General features: G+C 43.9%; 1 protein-coding gene across 1 annotated transcript in view; it reads right to left on the bottom strand.

The window, feature by feature from the left end:
* Positions 1-20,701, bottom strand: part of qsm (Zona pelucida superfamily protein qsm) — a 241,413-nt gene that overhangs the window by 16,514 nt on the left and 204,198 nt on the right. Inside the window, exon 2 of the mRNA XM_089549006.1 lies at positions 13,514-13,615. Within this exon, the coding sequence (XP_089405132.1) occupies positions 13,514-13,615 (102 nt within the window). The remainder of the gene's footprint in view (positions 1-13,513; positions 13,616-20,701) is intronic.

Raw genomic sequence — 20,701 nt, 5'->3', positions numbered from 1 at the left:
AGTACGTGTCGCGATTGGGGACAAGGTTATCAGCGTCATTCCGAAGCTTTAGCAAGGGACAAGCTGCACTGGACATGGGATAACTGAAGCTTTTAGTACGGCCAACGTCTCTCTCCACTTCCGCTGTTCCTGAATGTGTGTGCGTGCGTGCGCATTTGATTTTGCGTGTGTCTAACTGCCTTGGCAATGCTGTTTACGCGCCCGGCTACTCTAGGAGGCTTCTGTTCTCCTCCTGCGCATTCCCACTCGTACAGTTCGAGTGCGAAGGCCACTCGATGCAAGCGTTGTAAGCGGTGTTATGGCCGAAATGTAGACTCACGTTTGGATCGTTCTTAACTTCGCGCTGTACGAAATAATCCTCTTAACAAATTCAGTTAGTCTAGACCAAGTTTCCTAGCCCTCAAGCGAAGAATGAGGAGGCACTCTGTAATGATAACTGCAGAAACTGAGGGGAGCTGCTCTTAATGCAGCACATTAAAATTAAGCTGCACTGATACGTTGATTCAATGTCGTTATTGCCAACAGCCGAACATGTTTTCCTTATAAAAAAGAAACGAACTACTATCGCTGGTGTCACCTGTTTCTCTTAAAGTACAACTCTACAAGCCACCACCCATACATAGAGGTACAGGAGATGTTTAGTGACAGACTTGACCTCAACGTTGTTAAAGGTGCCAGGCTGAAAGAGTTTCAACAAAATGATGCATAAAGCCAGCAAAAGAGCCGAGACAGCTCCAGGAAGGCGGAGAGAAAGATCTCCCTGTTTTACCTCTGACGAACATAACAACTTTATTATGCGTACCTGCATTGTACAGCATTAAAAGTGAAAAAGCAGGGCTGATCTATAGTACAAGTGGACAAAGCTGAATGCGCTTCGTGTGCGTGCCTGCCTGACCGGCCGTGTACAGCGCACTTTTACTTTACGCCGGGGGGCTGTTATAGGGAGCCAAGACGGCTGCCAGTAGTCCCCAACCACAGTTTCACCATGACTCAGAGCGGACGCCACGCGGTGAATGCAGCTCCTTCGTCATCGCAGACGCGGGATCGTCGGATCATCCGCAGATCACGGTGTGCTCGTGAGCGTGAGAAGAAGCATTGGAACGCGAAAATGCAGCCGTAAGCGAGACGTAAGACTTTGTGGTCAAGCCAAATATCGTAGCCAGATAAACACAGGATGTATTCGGAAGTATCCTAAGCTTAAAAGGGAAGCATCCGGACTAGCTGTCCCTTTGGCCGTGCCCGGGCCATCGACGGAACCTTCAGCTGCTAACTGGTACCCACGAAAACCACACTGACCGTTAAACAGAGTGACGTGGATAACATGGTGCCGTCCGTGCCGCGGACAGCTTGTCGCTGTAAAAAGCCGCGTTAAGCTATCACAGTAACCACTTATGATTTTTTCTTTACGAAGGTAAACCATAGCTGCTACCAGTTTCGTCTGCTCTCAGTTGATGTCTTCACTTGTTTTAGTGATACTAATATGGCACACCACTCATTTCTTATTAATACTTGTTATAGGACACGTATCTTGTTGACTCGATACTGATTAAATAAGCATAAGATACGAGTCTATGAAGGAAGAGCGCTGGTCATTGCAAATGGCACAAAGCATTTATCTGTTAACTGTGAAATTTTGTGTATGGTGACTACTCTGTGTCTACTCTAGTGCCTACTCTTCCTGTGTCTTTCGTCCATGCGAGCTAAATTTTTGGTTTCAAGATGCAAAAATAAAATCTAACGAATCTTGCTAAGGGACCACTTTTTGCTAGATAAGCTATGCCTTGACAGGCTTAATCTCAGTTTTTTATATATTTCTTCATACAAGAGCAATCTCCATTAGTAAATCTGGTAGAACAGGGATGTCATGACGTCAATAAAACAGCAAAAATGTCACAGCGCATGCGCAATACGCCAGTACTGTTCGCTGCCTGGCCTATATTAAATGTACTATGCACCGGCTTGAACCAATCAACACCCTCAAAAAAGAGCGGACTGTAACGATAGTTTACAGACAGCCACATGGAGTCACTAAGTTAATATATTTCCACTTGCTTGTACCTGATTTGTTCGTTGTTGTTTGCATGCCTTGTAATGTCCTTCTGTTCGTCCCCAATAGTCCGCTGTACGAAATAAATAAACTAAAAATTCTCTAAACGCTGCCGGACAGCTTAAAACCGGAAAAGTAAGAAGGTCATACTACGCGCTTCGTGCCACCAAATCTATTATTCTCGATACTTCCGTCATTTGCCCCGCAGGCAATTTCAATTCGGCCGGTCCTATTTCCACAAGGGACGTACACCGCATTGATGACACTATTCGCAGAAGTGCCGACTGTAGCGGCATTCACATGTACCCTAGCACCACAACGCGCATCGAAAGCATTCTCAGCAAAAAAGAAATAGAGTGCACCTAGAAAGCACCAACCACCTCGCGCAAAAAGCAGCTCATGTGCACGTTTTTTCTCCTTTCTTTTTATTTCTTTTCATCTAGCTTCGTTACAAACAACGTATAATTAGAACCTGACGTGATTAGAAACAGAAGCGCGGCTCAGTGTAAGGAGTTTCGCGGGAGGAACACCAGAAGAGGCCTCTAATTACGCGCCTAATGAAGTCCATCTTCGTGCCTCATTCAGAGCCGAAGGCGCACGGTTCTGTTTCGCGTTCCGCTGATTGACCCTCTTAATCAACGTGAGGCATGGAACGTTCGTTTCTTTCTGTGTACTCCCGCACTAGCCTCTGCTGGCGTGTGCATGCTCAAAGCAAGAGAGAAATAGAAACCGGATCCCCGGAGTGTGCAATTAAGCCGATCTGAGCGTGTAGAGGGCGCGGCTGCCTCAAAAACATGGCCCGGGCCACCTAGACGACAGCCATATATTCCAACCAGCAAAGCAAGATTCACTGCATCGAACGTGACTCCGTTCGCCTCACGATGCCTGGAGCAGTAGAGCTGGACCGGCTAAGAAGGAAATGTTTCACCCTGTACAAATGTGAGCACAGCTAGGTTGCGCCTGAAGGAAAAATACGGATCTTCGTCCTTCGAAGCTCGGCAGAACATACTCAATGCCAGTTTCACTGATTCTACAGCCTATAAAATGCTATTTCTATACGTAGACAGAATAGAAAAGTTTATTGTCCGAGTAAGAGTCATGCAGGTACGGACACCTTTTGTAAAAAAATGTAGAGGACAGATAATGAGGCGTGAGCAACGCGATAAGAGGGAGACAAGGAAACAATGACACAGGTTCCTGGTTTTCTACTGTGACACGTAGCAGCATGCTTCTAGCAACCGTGGAATCATGGAAAAAGCCAGGATGGTAATTTCCCCAAACCGCTGGAAATTACGAGCACATCATGGCCTAGAAGAAATTAAAGGACCTATATATTTTTGACAAAGGCAGTGCACATGATGCGATGAACCCCTAGGAATCCCACAATAGTTATGCGTGTGATAGTCTACTAGTTCAATGCGCTTTTATCTACGATTGCTCATGTTCGAGGAGTAGAAACAGAATGCGCTTTTAAGATGAGTTGGCGCGTGTAGGATACAATATCGAGCTCGCAATTAATGGGCTAACCGAAGGAGCAGTAACTGTTCGCAACCCTATCTAAAAAAATATGAAATAAATACTGGGGAGTCTCTCGGCCACATTCACAGGCGAGTTCTATAGGCCTCTCATTCCCTAAAGTCCCCAGGTAGAGGACGACGTCGCCCAGGAGGGAGTGTCCTGAACGTTCATTTTCGCGCACAACCTCACATCTTCTCATACTTGTGGACATGCCCCTGTCACGGGTTTGAGTTTGAGAGTGAGGAGAATGCCGTCGAGGTTCTGCCGTGAATTCTGTCATTAAATTATAGTGTTCAAAGATGAGATGTTACTTTGAAATATATGTTTGGCATGTCCTCTTTCCAAGGAGCACGAGGCTTTTCGATGTAGATCCCGGCAGCAGTCACGACCTCTACCCGCGATGCACTTTAGGCTTTTCATGCTGCCGTAGCCTATACATACTATCGTTGACGGGTATAACAATAAATGGGGACAGAGGTGCCATTTATCTTGCAGAAAAACCCGTCTACAGCTGTTGCCAACAGAACGGAACCTACTGCTAACTAAGCAGACAAGAAATAATGAGCCCTGCCGAACTAACAGAAGGTATGCGGGGTAAAAAGTAGCGGAACTGCTACGACGTTTTCGGAACCGACGTTTTAAGTACTGGCCAAGGAGGAAAGTGCACAAACTGAGGAGACATGAGACAATGAACGAAGTAACGGATCACTCTCGAGAGGAAACAATAGGTATGCTAAAAAAAAGTGGAAGATCAACGGCGGTCTGAGCCGAGTTTCCAAGGATGCCGCATCGCTTGTTCCTTTCGCAACTGCGCGTGGTTTTGCTCGTCTTTGTCTGCATTTACGACCGCGTTGCATCCCTTTTTCCTGGTTTCGTTTGTATCTTACGAAACTGAGAGCGACTGAGAGGGGGCAGAAATCCGTCAAGTCATTGTGAAAATGGAGCAAAGCAGTCGTGTTTGATTAAAAAGAAAAGAACGAATATCAATAGGGATGAAAAAAATGGGACCAGAATGCGTCGTTAAGTTTACCGTTAGCAACAGCTTAACATTTCCAATGGCAAATTTTTCTAGCCGCTTTTTTGAATTACCAAAAAATCGGTCATAAAAGAAAAAAAAAGCGGTTCTGTTTGTACGCAGACAGAAAAAAACACAGAAGCCTACAATTTAACCATGCAGTTGATCAACTGCAAAGTATAATTTGGGATCTTACACCACATAAAATGCAAGAAAGAAGAACCGAGACATTAGTATCAAGAAAATGAATCCTCTCACGGATGTATTATCCTCGAAGCTAAGCAACAGGAACAAGAAGGATGCACACTCATGTGAAGAGCGGTGAAGGCTGCGCGAGAGGCACATAGCGTCATTTCTTTTTAGGAAGTCAGAATGAGCAATAGGGAGTTACGTTAAAACGTAGATATTCGCAATGAATCAACTGTTATGCATTTGACCAGGATAAGGATTCGTTCTTTTATTTTTTATTGAGCGCATAAATAAGCAGGTTGACAGCTTTCGGTGTTCTCTTGACCGCCTCTATTACGCTAAAAATAATAGAAGCCAGCTTCTACGAAGAGTTAACTAAATTCTTGGTTCGCTTTCTGTTCTCAAGGAAAGCGAACGCATCACAGAATAACGCATCGCAGACGAGAGCCTGTAAGTTGCCGCTCTTATGTTTAATCATTGTACTACTTATCTTCATGTCATGTCAGTTAATGCAAGAAGTTTCTTTTAAACACAACATATTTTTTCTCGTGTTCAAGTTCACCAAGAGCGAGCGACTGGCGAGATTCATAAGCTGCTGAAAGAGTGGCGCCTAATGCACTTTCAACAAATAATTACTCTTCACTGACGCACGACCGACTAAAGTAATTATTCATAAAGCGCCTTCACGGTCCAGTCTGTCCCAGTAGCATGTCATAGCGCCAACCTACGGGACCGGCGAGTAGAGAGAACAGGGTGAGAAACAGGAGGCATCAAACGATAGAAGAAAAAGCTTTGGGGAGGGGAGGGGGGGACTCGATGATGCCCATCGAAAATGTAAGCCGTCGCTCAGGAGGACGACTAAATATTTTTTTTTCTTCGCTTAATGCGGCTCCTTTCTACCGCACACGTAGTTAACATTCGCACCATAATGTTATTATGAAATGCAACAAAGTATTAACGAGGCATCCCGGGATCATTAAGCCACCGACTGTCATTAAAGCGGAGGACATCGCCAATGACATTTTGCAACTACCGAAACGCATAAACCCACAAAAACGCTGTTTCTGCACTAGAAAAACAATTGTCAACGAAAGGTTCTTTTTCAGAAAGTTTTCCAACGTATTTGTATAATCCGGTATGCAATAACAACGGGTATTCAGGGCTAAGTGCCAAGGCTGACTAAGCTCCCGCACTGTAGAAGCACTATTGGCCAACCACCACGAAAAGAAAGCATAACAATAAATTCATTCGAGTCTGGCTCGACTTACCTGCAATTTTTAGTGATAGCGAGCGTATTTATCTACTGAGCTGAACTATTTATGTGCGCTTCATGCACAAAAGGCTACAAAACAAAGAAATAGTGTGGTTTGTTGTTCTTGGTTGCCGGACAACTGCCTTATTGAAAAATCTGTGTAGCTTTGAATGGGCCATCAAATGATATTATGGCACATTTGGTTTGGGTTAATAGGGTTTACGTTGCAAAGCGACTCAAGCTATAAGAGATGCCGTAGTGGAGAGCTCCGGATAATTTCGGCCACCTGGGATTGCTAACATGCACTTAAATCGCACAGTACACAGGCCTCTAGCATATCGCCTTCACTGAAATGCCATCGGCGCCGGCGGGATGGAACCCGCAACTTTCATCTACTATGCGATGTCAGTGCACTTTAAAGAACCCCTGGTAGTATAAATTATCTTTAGCCCTCCACTACGGACCCTAATAGCCTGAGCCAATTTGGGACGTTAAACCTATAAACCTAACAAAATGTGCCGTAATCCTGTTAGTTGATATATTCAACCCTACACTCATTTTGAATACGGAACTAAGTTCGCGCCAGGCGTAAAGGCAGCTGCAGTCGCGCATATATTGAGTTAACGTCCGATATTCGCGTGGAGCATTAGTAAAGAATGAATGTTGAGTGACAGCAAGGTTTATAGCAACGACGCCTGCGCTTGGTGCAATATTAAAGGTGCACTGAAGAGGAATCTGAACTTGTCTTTTTGCCGCGGGAACTCGATCTACACGTTTCTAGCATTGTTAGAAACTGCGACTTATTGCCCTGTATGGCCGATTTCCCCAATTAAATCGAATTAACGGCCGGCTCCCGCCCTTTTTTTTTTTAATTCTGCCTCGTACGGTGGGCGGAGTCGACCAACGCGTGGAGTGCCTTTCACCCAGTCCCGTGGCGGCTTGCCGCCCTGCCATCGGCGGAGTAATACGTAGTAGTCCGTAGTAGCAAATAGTCCGCGCGTATTTTTATTTCTGCGGGCTTATTTTGCGGCTATATTATCTGCGAATGAAACTATTTATTCATAGAAACCTAAAAAACAAAATAAAGCGAAAGCAAAGCCTCCACGGAGCTGGCTGAAAGGAACTTCACGCGTTGGTCGACTCCGCCCATCGTACGAGGCAGAATTCAAAAAAAAAGGGCGGGAGCCGGACGTTAATTCGATTTAATTAGGGAAATCGGCCATACAGGGCAATAAGTTGCAGTTTCTAAGAATGCTAGGAACGTGTAGAGCGAGTTCCCGCGGCAAAAAGACAAGTTCAGAATCCTCTTCAGTGCACCTTTAAGCCTTCCCATGAACAAGTGAGACAAAGGTATCGAACAAGTAGAGGAAACCTCCGAACGAGCGGTTAGGTACGGCAGCAACAATAACAATGAACAACCTTAATCACAACATGCGACAAAATGCCATGCACAAGCTGTTATTCCGTATGTCAGAACGCGGCTCTAAAGCACAAAAAAAGGAATGTCTGGCCGCCGCGTGCAGCACATTATGAGTGAAAGGCTATATTAAAATGCGTGAAATGTACCAGTAACGAACATGCACGATCGAAAACTTTGGAAAAAATAGACAATAAATGTTGCCTTCGCAGCAGATGGCGCACTGAAAAAGCAGAGTTGCGTCAGCTTGAAACTTCTCTCTGTCGCAACAGCAGCACCCCTTTCGAGCCCTGTGCCACTAAACTTAACCGTAAACTAAACAGTTTGGCTCTATACCGCAACGACACCAGGGATGGTTGTGCTTGCAATCGCTGAACAGCGTAGGGATGCTTAGGTAACATTTAATGTTGAGAAACACGCGGGAACCATGGGAACCTTTGCATTCGACGCGTCGACGTGTATGGGTGACCGAAACACTGCCAATAATTTAAAAAATGATGGCACACCACAACATCAATGCTAATGAGTAATCTCTGCGATGTTTTCAGTGAAAATAACCCTTAGCTTTCGGAATGTGGAAAGCACGACGCAGAACCATGCTTAAAATTCAGGCTCCGCGGTAAGCACAGCGATCACAAAATATTGCATATGGTGCGCTTCTTCTGCAGTGCCGTGGATATCACTTTAAAGAGATTGAACACACGCCGTAAACTATTCAATCTTTCGCGAAAGGATGTCTAATCCTGAAAGCTTTGCGCAGATTCAATTCTGAAATTTTTTACTCAAGGCAAAGTCTCATTCCCTTGAAATGTAGAAACCGCATTGTTAGATCAGATCAGTGCGAAAACTAACTATTCATTCCAAATAACTTGAAATTTCAATACGCCTACACCTGCATTAGCAGGAGAAAGACCTTATATTATGCTATTGATTTACTGTACACGGCGGAATGTGCGCGCCTTTTTGTTGTTTTAAGCAGGTTAGAAGTTGGCCTACTTACCATATTTACATTTAGTGCAGTGATAATATTCTCAATAAAACTATTACCTCTTTTAAACATATCTTAAATGTAAGTGCCAATACTGGTGAAATTCTTGCCTCGGCATTGCAGAATTAAATACATGTTTGATTAATAAACAAAAAAAACTTTCAGTGCCAGAAATATTTCCTTGCCTAAGTAAAGTATTTTAACTTTATGTCATACCTTATCACCCGCAAGCGCTAAGAGTACGATACTCAATGAGTGTAAAGATGAACTACTGTGGCAGATCGCCGTATTGGCAACGTTTCACTTGAAGCGTAGGCCAAGATAATAAACCTGCTCTGCCGAGATTTTAGCCAGCTCTTTTAAACAGACCACAGCTAGTATGAATTAGGCCGCGTGCTTTCATTACGCTCTTTTCCCATGAGTTTAGTCTAAATCTGATTTTTGATACTTGATACTCTGATACTTGGTAAATAATACTTGAAAAACTTTGGTGTCAATTTCTTCCATCATTTCTACCCTTCTCAGCTGGGAACGTTTAGTTTGTTTTTTACGCTTCATGTACTTCGTTTCACAAAAGCGCTGCATCGTAAAAAAAAAAAAACATGACACTTCAGAGCAAAATGACTTTTCACCGAAAGCTTAGAACAACAGCCATGTTTCTACCATGTTTGCGCTAACGTTTTAGGCGTAATCTTGTTATTTCTGATGTAAAATTTCTTGGCAAGTTAAATCTTTTTGAGCAGACATTAAGTACGTCACCATGAAAAACAGAGCAAAGCGCTCGGCGCATCGTGTTTCGTAAACAGAAACTCAAAGTGGGAAAGCTATGTCAGCCGGAATATGCTAACAAAAAAGCACACTCTTTCCGCTCTCTCAGCCAAATGGATTCGGCCTCGGGGAAGCTCTGCGTTTTCCTGAAAGACAAACAACACGCTAATGGTCCTCCACAGTATTAGAGCTTTTGTTTCCTTTTTCGAACAATTACGAATGGTTTTCTCTCTATAGCTGTTCTCTTCTCGAACTTTTTTTTTTATGCGCATGCACTGTTTTGAGCTAAAACGTATCTGTAGAATGAAACAAAAGGAACAAAGCATAGCGGCACCGGAGAAAGCGTTTTTACTTATTGGCGATGGTAATGGCCATAACAACACGGCTTCAGAGTTTAACGGCAGCTAAAGCAAAATACAGTACAGAGGGCTAATGCTAGTTCGAAATCTGTGCGCGCATTAGGGAGTAAAATTGCGAAATCTGCCTTGACGAATGGGGTCTGGCATCTGACTAGCGACACGGAATGTAGTATTGTTATTACTTGTTTGCTTTCATAATGCTTATGTCTTTTGCACACGATCTTTCTAGCCACTTCAACTTCAATCTTCTCACTAGTATCGTAATAACCTATTTCCTAAATCGACGTATTAAGGGTACGCAGAAAACAGATTCAAGTTGGCTTGTATCCATAGACTACACCTTTGTAAAACAAAGAGACCACTCTCACTTATAATGAACCTTTCATAAACAAGAAAAAACCCAAAAATGAGGTGCAGGTGTCGCCATCATCGGCCGATCTCGCAAGTAAAGTGCTGACGTCAATACCGAACTTTTCACACAGATTCCAAACTCTACGCCACACCGCCATTAAACTTCAAAACGTCGGTAACAAGCCATTCACGATGTGGATGTCCCAAGTTTCGGTCGAGTGGCGAGGAAGTTTTTTAATCCAATTTTCTGAGCCATAAATACATCTTTTGCTGCGGGACAAATGTTAACATACCCAGAAAGAGTTAAAGAATTAATTTTTCCTGAAAACTGAAAGGGGCAAGCAGGTCGTTGTCCCCACCTAAAGGGGAACCACGATCTCTGCCGAATAAGTTAAAACCTTGCCAAACTATTCGATCGCCATGAGGCCCTGCGCTCCCATAGTGGCGACACGGCAACTGGTGACGAGAAGATATTGCCACGGCATTATGAACGAAAACAGTAGACATTTCATAGACAACCGATGCTCGTTCTCAAGAAACCTCGGCTCCGACAACCATGTCCTCTAAAAAAACACGGAACAGATTGAGTAGATAACAGAAGGCATGGATGAAATGAAGACTGTCAACTGTGTAAGAATAAACGACACTACATATGTTGATCTCCAAGCATCAGTTCTTAAATACACAGCTGATCGTCTGCGATTCGCCCGACGCAGCGCCCAGCTACCCAACTTCTTGCCTTTTTTAACGTTCTATGATCCGTCCTCGAATGTACTCTGCCCTTCCCTACAACGCATTTCGTGCTTACCCCTGCTATGGACGAAGAGATACACTAGAAATTTATAACCGCTGTCATTGCTAAAAACAAGTTTGAGTGCTGAGAAGAAGCCAGAACTAGAACTCTTTTTTCATGCTTCACGGAATTACAAAAAAAAAACCATTTTAAGGATCTTTCTGTGTGTATTCATCGATATCTTCAAAACTTTTTTCAGATCTAATGCCAACTGTGCCCCCAAGCCACCGCCCACTCAACCATCTTCTTTGCGAAGCTGGCTTTTCTGCATAAAGACGACATGTGGGGCAATGCAAACTTACAGGAGGCAAATGGAGCAAGAGAGCTGATTTTCGCGACGTATGTACATACGTTCCATGTCTCTTTTATTTTATTTTTTTTTTGCACCATTACATAATTTTTATGGTCTACTTATTTTACTTAATAGTTTGAGCGCCCCGAAAATATACTGAATAACTATATATGAAACGACACACTTCATGCAGAATTTCTTTGCTAGAGATTTCTCCCTTCGATAAGATGAAATCAGCTGCTTGAGCAAAGGGGGCAAGATTGTTCATGGAGTGATACAAGTGAAAATCGCTTGCTGTAGGATACCAGACAAATTCTGATATTATTCGAAGCATCGCCAATATTGTTAAGGTATAAATAAACTGTCGCAGCGTGCTCTGAAAATTCCTCGTGCCGGTGAAGAGTGGTGAAATTTCTTGTTCCTGCACCTGAATCTGTTGGTCCTAAATATTTCACTCCATACCTTGCTGTTAAAGCTTAAAGGATTGTTCGCTCTGTGCATAACGATGTTTGTGTGAATATGCATGCAAATGCACGCGGCGAGGTACGTCTGAACTCAGCAAGGAAACAGCGATTGTTCACAGCATCGATTAGTGTCGAGTCCTAAAGCAAAGACATTAAAATGACATCGAGACAGTCGGAAGGCTGCACAGAGACAGTGCCTCAGGTGACAGAAGTTGAACGGCAGGGGCCAGTCAAACACATCGAATTCAGATACAACTGGTCCCCGTATTTATGCTAAGCTTTTCACTTGAGCGAGGAAGATATAAAAAAATTCAGTAAAGCTTCCGTGGGCAACTAAAAAAAGCCTTCCGACTGCTGCTAGGCGATACAAATATAAAAAAGAGAGCTAGGGACGACTGGAAGATGAAAGAAAAGGACAAACAGAGGGTAGACTAAGTAAGCTTATAAAGACAAAGTCTGCACTTAAGGCGCTTATGGAAAACAGGCAACGCCACATCACGTACAGGGCAGTACCCATGGCCAGCAGGCATTGTGAAATAAGGTATTGCGACGAGATACCCGGCTTACTGAAGAAGAGCCTCAGTGTTAATCCGCTTTGTCCTGCGATGGAGGCGAGGAGCGGTAATGGCAAGGAAACTGCGCATCGATGTGCAGAATGCTACCAACAACAGCAGGATTCGAGAGAGACGAATAGAACACGCGAACTAATCAGTTACAACCCAATTGAGGAAATTAGTGCTGTGAGCAACTTCCGGTCAGTGCATTTAATTTCGCACAAGAACTCAAGTTGGCTCTCTGCTAATACCAGACCTCTAGGTATTAGCGCATTGATTGCATACTATCGTATAATGGTCGGCTACACATTAAACAGACAGATGAGAGGAAACAGGCAGAGGGGATAACCCAAAGAGCATTACGGTCGGTCACACATGCTATGGAAACCGAATGATGCCCCCCGCAGTAGTTTAGAAATATGCAAACCCCATAGAAGCTAACTGCACTTCTGAGTGGGCAGCTTGGAAGAATGCCCTGCGCAAATTGGCTCGCAAACCCAGAGTTCAATCCATTTTCGCGCATTGCTACAGCAGAGGCAACACTCGCATAAAGGAAGGCACCACTCGCATTCACGAAGTACGTGACATTCTACCCACCCACTTATCATGTTTTGTCTTTGCATGTGAGCTGCATATGCGCTCTCTGGCGTTCTTAAAGCAGCGGCTATCTTCTGTAACCACTTTATGAGCGAACGAACCGAAATCAATGGCAAATTTCGGCTCAGTCTTTCATGGCTCGGTGGAAAATTTTCTTGCTGCTATTCATGTGAAATTCACATTTTGTGAAGCTCTCCAAGACGGTTTGGCTTTCTGTCCTTTAACTGGTATTCGAACAGGTAAGCAGGACTTCGAAGCAGACGCGTAGTGCACATGCAGAACAATGCTTTTATATTTAGGGAATTTTTTAGCGTCGCTCCGATTTAGTACGGCACCTTCATCAGGTGGCTTAAGAGGCATTCTCAGAGGCTGCATTTTGTGAAGCGGAAACTCGCCGTACTCTGAATTGTTCTCCTAAGTTTGGGTCCTCTCAATTATTTTGACAATGCACTGAGAAACTTAGGTTGAAAAGATCACGATTCGCCGGCAGAACTAAAGATCGACATGTTTGTAGGAAAGACACACAACTCTCCTCGGCTTGAAATGACAGCCTGGACTCCAAATAAAGACACCATTATAAAACATTTACTTATAAAACATTTACTTGTTAAAACATTATAAAAGATTATAAAACATTTACTTGCACAGTAACAGCTTGGCCTATCGCTTTTGACACAGCCCAAGCAGCATTTGCTTCAACACTTTTGTGTGATCATTGGTTAACTACGTAACATAAGAGACAGAAAGATGATTGCTGCGTAGTTAATTAGTAGGACTCTTTCTTTAATTCCCAATAAAGGCTATCACATTACCTTGTTTTCACTGTTTATCCTCCTTGCTACTGAAGGGCTAGAAAACTAGCCCGCTTTACAATGCGACCGAGACGTAAAACCAGTGCTTGTGACTCACCCACATAGCCCTTGAGCTTCTCCAGGTAGGCAATGGACGATGAGTCGTTGAGAAACACCACCACTTTCATCTCTGTGCTCGAACAGGTGACGTCATACTGGACTGCATGGACAAAGGCGAAAGACACATTGCTGAAAACCCGCAAATATTTCGCATCACCGATTGTTTTCATATTTTATTTACCTTATAATGATATAGTCAAACTAAGATATATCGAACTCGAAGGAGATCTCGAAATTAGTGTGGTATATGGACAATTCGACATTAACAAAATGGAAGTAGATAAGCCTATCTGTAACATAGACGCAAGAATAAATTTCATTCGCGCTCTGTTGCACGCTTCTTGCAGCGTCCTGTTGCCCGCCCACGACCTAACAGTGTACCGCCTACACGGTGCTGGAAATTTAACCTGCTTCACAAGGGAGCCGCACCAGACGGTGATTTGTAACCACCCACAGCCTATAATATGATGTCTAATCCTCTTAGAAGTTCAGTATAAACCGAATAATATCATTAAATTTAAAGTACAATTGGTTTTCGCAATGCCTTCGGCAGCGAAGCACACCAGGTGAAGGCCGGTGCTACGCTTTAGTTAGGTTGGCTTGATCTCATCACAACCACATGGTGTGGGCAATAAGTGCAGGAGACCGAAAGCCACTATCAAGCATGCCTCGCGTTCGCCTGGTCACGCGGTTTTACACCGCTAGCGCTGCAGCAGGTTTCCTCGGCTTAGCAGCCGACCTGTGCCCGCGATGATCGCTGTAAGGAGAAGCACCACATGAAGGAGCGCGGTATGTCGCTCGATATATTTAATGCTCCTCTGAACGCAAGTCCGATAAATAACAAACAACAGTGCTGCCCTTTTCATGGCGTTTTCGAGGGGATGTTCTGGCTGTTATTATAAGCAATAATTTTATATATCCGGTTCGATGTATCAGGGCTCGACTGTATCAGAAAAGTGGTGGTATTAAAAAGTTCCGGCGAGAAAAAGCGAAACGAAAAGGGTGAAGTTAATCTTCACGTAAAGTTTTTCCTGCAATATAACAGTGGATGTACTTTTTTTATATGGAGTTTTTCTTTCTCTTCACCAATAACGCAAGTACCTACCTGGCATGGAGGTAAGAAGGTAATCTCAAAGGACAACTCACATTTCAAGTCTCTGAGATTAATGAGCGTAATACTGAGAATGACATTGATATCGCTTTAGCAAACGAAGACAATATAACTAAACATGCTTAATACATGAACGTTTTGTAATTCCATTTATATGCTGTTTGTCTCGTATAAGTTTATTCAAAGAGAAGATTACGACACCAGCCGCAATGGCATAACCGAGGATTTCAAATTATTTGATATAATTTTTTCTTCAAAAGGCGTGAAAGATAATCTGGTGCGGTCTGCGCAGGTGGATTGCGCGGCAAATCAGAGATTGTTTTCGTGCCAGAGATTAAATTAAGTGCGTTGAAATTAACTGGTCAACTTTCTTCATTTTTGATTGTAAGGTGTAAGATTGTATTGCTAACTTGAATGCCGTCAGCATCAAAAGCAAGCCCTGTTTTGAAAATTTCCGGATCGACATCGCGGTTTGATAGATCGGAAATGAAAAATCCGCTTTTTGGATTACCTTAAGTTGCCTTTCCCACCCTGAACATTTATAAAATGGGGTCGCTGCACCTGCTGTCGCAACTCTAACGTCATGATATTCTGCGTCTTGAAACGTACGAAACTTCAAAGTACTTTCTGCATTTAAAATTCTAGACACGCGATTGAATCAATGTGCGGCACGGAAAAGCCAACATAACCAGTTCTCAAAAGAGCCGCCGCGGTGGCTGAGTGGCTATCGTGCTCGGCTGCTGGCCCGAAAGACGCGGGTTCGATCCCGGCCGCGGCGGCTGAATTTCTTTGGAGGAGAAATTCGAGGCCCGTGTACTGTGCGATGTCAGTGCACGTTAAAGAACCCCAGGCGGTCGAAATTTCCGGAGCCCTCCACTACGGCGTCTCTCATAGCCTTAGTCGCTTTGGGACGTTAAACCCCATAAAACCAAACCAAGTTCTCAAAAGCACGACTTTCATGCTAGATACCTGGAACAAAAATGACGATCTCGATATTTCAAAACTTAAGTCGCCTTTGATATTGGCAGCCTTGAATTTTTTAACACAGTTTTGTGCCCAGAACCATACTATAACATGTTTATTCTCTACTTTTATTTATTTTCGTCTCTGCATCTACTCTATCACGTAAATAATTCCCGCCTTACCGCAGAATGAACCTTCCCACGCTATGCTGAAGAATCTTTTAAGGCTTTTAATATAAAATCTGTACTGAATAATCTGAAACTGCCGGTATATTATGCTGCGTGTATGGAATATTACTAAATTGGATGCAGATTACAAAGTGCTGCTTTGTGTGCTGCCCAGTTTTAGATATATATAGAATAATGAGATTTTTGCTAATCATTTGCATAGAACCACTCCTATTTTTCTTACGCTTTTGGAAACCATTAGCTGTTTTGAAGGAAAGGACGTACGCGCACGGCGAAGCACTTTGTCCTGTGTGTGCGTCATTTTCTTGTATGTATCTAAAGCTTTCCAAAACGTAACGATGATATTCCGAATAGCCCCAGTACTAGCTCTTCTGACTCCTGTTTTGTTTTAATATAAAAGCATACGCTTCTCAGTTCTCTCATTGAAGAGAATATGCAGATGCACAACATCCACTCGGGCAGGGATATGGAAGTCAGCAAAAGCCCAAACAAAGTGGTTATTGAAACCGCACGGGGGGGGTGAAGGCCATCGTCAGTCTTCCTTGACCTTTTAAGAAATAATGAAGCAGCGAACACGCGGCCCGGACTGCGAAGATATTTAAAACTAAAAAAAAAAAAACTGGGAACTGAGGAAAACATAGAATAATACTAAATAATTTACAAAACAAAAGTTGCGCGCTATTAAACATCATTCTCGGGATGAAACAGGTTCACAATAGCGCCGAACCTCTGAATAAATCCAGCTATCTCATCAGGGCTTTGTTATTATTTCATCTTCTTTTCTCTTTCATACGCGTGGCATTGAGTTCATCACGCGGTATTGCAGAGGGCTGCGCAATATGGGTCCCGCCCAACAAAGCGGCTTTAACGGCACTCGCAGCGCTTTATCCCACGAAAAGCTTTTTCCTTGTGCCCGTACCCTGCGGCGGCCGGAGGACTAGGGCAGCAATTTATTATGTATAAATAAAACCCTGGGGCCGGCTTATTTTTCTTGTTACGCTGGGTTCGAGAGAAATTAATTATTCATTTGCAAACTACTGGCTTTGTAAGACCTCGTTTTCACCTTCTTTTTTTGTTTTGAGTGTGTGTTCTTCGAGAACGTTTCAATAAAAAACTCAGAGAAAAACATTTTCCTACGCGGTCGTCCACTTTATCGGATTGTTAGTCGCGCGTTTCGCTATGCAACTGTGCACAGACTAACTCGGCAGTCTGCCGTTTTACATATCAGTCCATCTGCGCCTCCTTGCGAATTAGTTATACGAGGAACCGAGATTTTCTCTTCCCACGTCTTAACGAGAAGTAGAGCAACGTTTAATAGCAACTGGCTACGTTTTATGAGGAACACTGAAAGTACCTTCATCATCATATGACGACGCCCACTGCAGGGCAAAGTAATTTTCTGTGCCTCTCGAATTAACCCTGTCCTTTGAAAGCTGCGGCCACTATCCCCGTAAAATTCTTAATCTCATCCGCCCACCCAAATTTCTGCCGACCCTTGCTACGCTTGCTTTCTCTTGATGTCCACTCCGTTAGCCTTAAACACCAGCTGTTATCCTGCCTTAGCATTACATGCCCTGCCCAAGCCTATTTCTTCCTCTTGATTTCGACTAGGATGCCATTAACAAGTGTTTGTTCCCTCACCCACTCTTCCCGCTTCCGGTCTCTTAATGTTACACCTATCATTTTTCTTACCATAGTTCGCTGCGTTGTTCTTAACTTAAACTGAACCCTTTTCGTTAGCTTCATGCTCCTGCCTCATAGGTGAGTGCCGGCCGGTAAGATACAGCCGTTGCATAGTTGCCTCTTGAGGGATATTGGTAATCTACCACACGTGATCTGAAAGAACCTATATGCGCGCACCCCATTCTTATGCTTCCAGTTATTTAAATCTCATGATACGGATCACTGGTCACTACCTGCCCTAAATAGACATATTATCTTCCTACTTCCAGCACTTCGCCACCAATTTCCAACTGCTGTTCCCTTGCTAGACTGTTAAATATTACTTTAGTTTTGCGTATGTTAATTTTAGAACCACCGTTCTGCTCTGCCTGTCTGTCTCATTGATCATGCTTTCCATTTCATCTCCTGAGTGGTTTAGCAGGGCAATGTCATCAGCGAATCGCAAATTACTTAGGTATTCTCCATTAACTCTTACTCCCAACTGTTCCCAGTCCAGGCCTCGGAATGCTTCATACAAAAAGGCGGTGAATAGCATTGGTGAGATCGTGTCTCCCCGCCTAACAGCCTTCCTTATTGGAACTGTATTGCTGACTTTATGGAAGACTATGATAGCTGTGCAGTAGTTATAGATATCTTTCAGTATTTTTAAATAACGTACCTTCTCGTTATCCTAAGACCAGGAGTCGAAAATTTCGTTCTAGTTTTTGGTTGATAAGCTCTCTCAAGAATGCTTGGGCTAGTCAACCAGGCGAACAGCGCTCGTGTCTGCCTGGCGGCGCGCCATTTTTCGCTTTTTGGTTTTCGTGGCTCAACTGACACAGAAACAAGTTTTTGAGAGAATATGAAATGCACATGTTTTATAGCATTATGAGCATATGATTGCAGTAGATGTTCCAGCCGACGGCTGCTATGGAGCAACAGAAGCACAGAACAATTACGAAGCGTAGTTCTTGAAACTTGCTGCAGCCCTGGACACATGTCATTGCATCTGTGGAGCGGGATACAAGATGATTTTGTGAACAGCCTTGGCGCATACAGATACAGACCACGAGAAAGACGAGACACACACACACACAAAAACACATATAAACACGCACAAGCGCTAGCTGGCGACCGGTATGGCCGAAGTATTGCGTGAGAAAGACGGCAAAAATAGATAAGTGTTGACTTCAGACCCAAGGCAGCAGAGAGCATGCGCACGCAAGCAGGGACGTAAGATATCAAATAACATTTTCTTTAGTCTTTCATATCATTTCTAAAGCACTAAACCATTTCTAAAAAGTCAATCTCAGACACAAACAGAGCCGCAAAGGCGCGGTGAGCAGGAAGGAAGAACCCAGCGTGCTACTCTGCTATTGCTCCCAGTTAAGCTGCGCTGCCGAATTCAAAGCGGTCGTCCTGAGACCCTGGGGCCCGCAGGATCTAGACTGGAGCTGGGGTCCTGGAGCTGGGTGCACTACAGTGCTTTCATATTGAGAAGGCGCGGTCCATGCTTTTGGGCAGACGCCGCGGCCAGCAAACAGCAGCGCTATGTTAACATTGTGTGTGACGAAAAACTCCCGAGAAAGGAGGCAGACTGTCTTCTCGGTCTCAGACCACCAAGTCTCAGTTTTAACAAGATCTCAATACCATGTATGAAGTCATTCCTGGTTTTCTTCTACGTAGCCCCGTCTCCAGCTTTCTCTTACCTGCTCCAACCCCGACCACGCTACCTGTGTGAACCCCAACAACTCCAGCCTATACATTCAATAACACGGCCAGTGACCCGACAACAGAGCATTGCGCCAGTCTCGAGGCGCAGGCGGACATTGTTCTTGCCGCGCGTTGTTGCTTCCTTTGAGTCTACCAACCGAACGCACGAGAGATCAAAGCTATGCCGACACAAAGAGCAGCAGTGCATTCAAATGAAAGTAATTTCGCTAGTAATTGATTAATTTCGATGCGCAATTACTACTGAAATGTAATTCATTCATTACTGAATTACTAGGCCAGAAAGTAATTCATTACATTAAAAATACCGGGAAAAGTTATCATCATCAGCCTGACTACACCCACTGCAGGGCAAAGGCCTCTCCCATGTCTCTCCATTTAACCCTGTTCTTTGCCAGTTGCGGCCACTGTATCCCCGCAAACTTCTTAATCTCATCCGCCCACCTAACTTTCTGCCGTCCGCTGTTATGTTTGCCTTTTCTTGGAATCCACTCCGTTACCCTTAAGGACCAGCGGTTATCTTGCCTTCGCATTACATGCCCTGCCCAAGCCCATTTCTTCCTCTTGATTTCAACTAGGATGTCATCAACCCGCGTTTGTTCCCTCACCTACTCCGCCCTCTTCCGATCTCTTAACGTTATACCTATTATTTTCCTTTCCATAGCTCGCTGCGTTGTTCTTAACTTAAGCTGAAGCCTCTTTGTTAGCCTCCAGGTTTCTGCCCCGTAGGTGAGCGCCGGTAAGATACAGCTGTTGTATACTTTTCTCTTGAGGAATATTGGTAAAGTACCATTCATGATCTGAGAGAACCTGCCATATGCTCTCCGCCCCATTCTTATTCTTCTAGTTATTCCCCTCTCATGATCCGGATCTGGGGAAAAGTTATATTGCAGTCATTTCGTTAGAGTAATCCAGTTAGTGCCCGATCTGTAGAGAATGGAAGGAGGAAGGGTGGAAGCTACTTGCGACCAACATAAGCCAATGCTAAGCTAAAATATTGTTACTTCTACCGGCATAACACGGATGGAAAATCCGGAAGGTTTATTTCTCTGGTCATTTTTGTGTACCTTCCTTGGAGTACTATATCTCGCTGGCACTGTAACGATATCATTAAAGCTACAACGACAACTCTGAAAGTGCGGTATGGTACAGAGAAAAACAGCACGTAACTTCTCCGATCGCTTGTTAGCACTAGATATGAATCCCAGACTTTTTTTTTTTTTTGCAATATAAGTCCTATTTCTAGAGAAAAAAAAAACATAATCCCGCATTTTCCCGTTCAACTTGCATACGAAGGAATGTTCTCTGACGTAGTACCATGCGAAGAAGAGGACCGGTGGTGTATTTGAAGAAGCCCATACCACACGGAATATTTTACCAATGCCGTTGTCCGTTTAAATTCGTTTGAGTAATCGGTCTCCAAGGGAGCCGAAGCGGCAGCTTTAGTCGTCGGTTTTCTTCCGCCGGCCCTACTCGGCTACCTTGCTCTCGTCTCCCCTCCTTTTTCAGTTGCCTGAGCCGCACGCAGCAC

Source organism: Amblyomma mixtum, chromosome 6 (genome assembly GCF_055824585.1).
Source record: "Amblyomma mixtum isolate Tamu chromosome 6, ASM5582458v1, whole genome shotgun sequence".
Classification (NCBI taxonomy): domain Eukaryota; kingdom Metazoa; phylum Arthropoda; class Arachnida; order Ixodida; family Ixodidae; genus Amblyomma; species Amblyomma mixtum.
The sequence above is the reverse complement of the archived record's forward strand: the minus strand, read 5'-3'. Positions and strand labels throughout refer to the sequence as shown.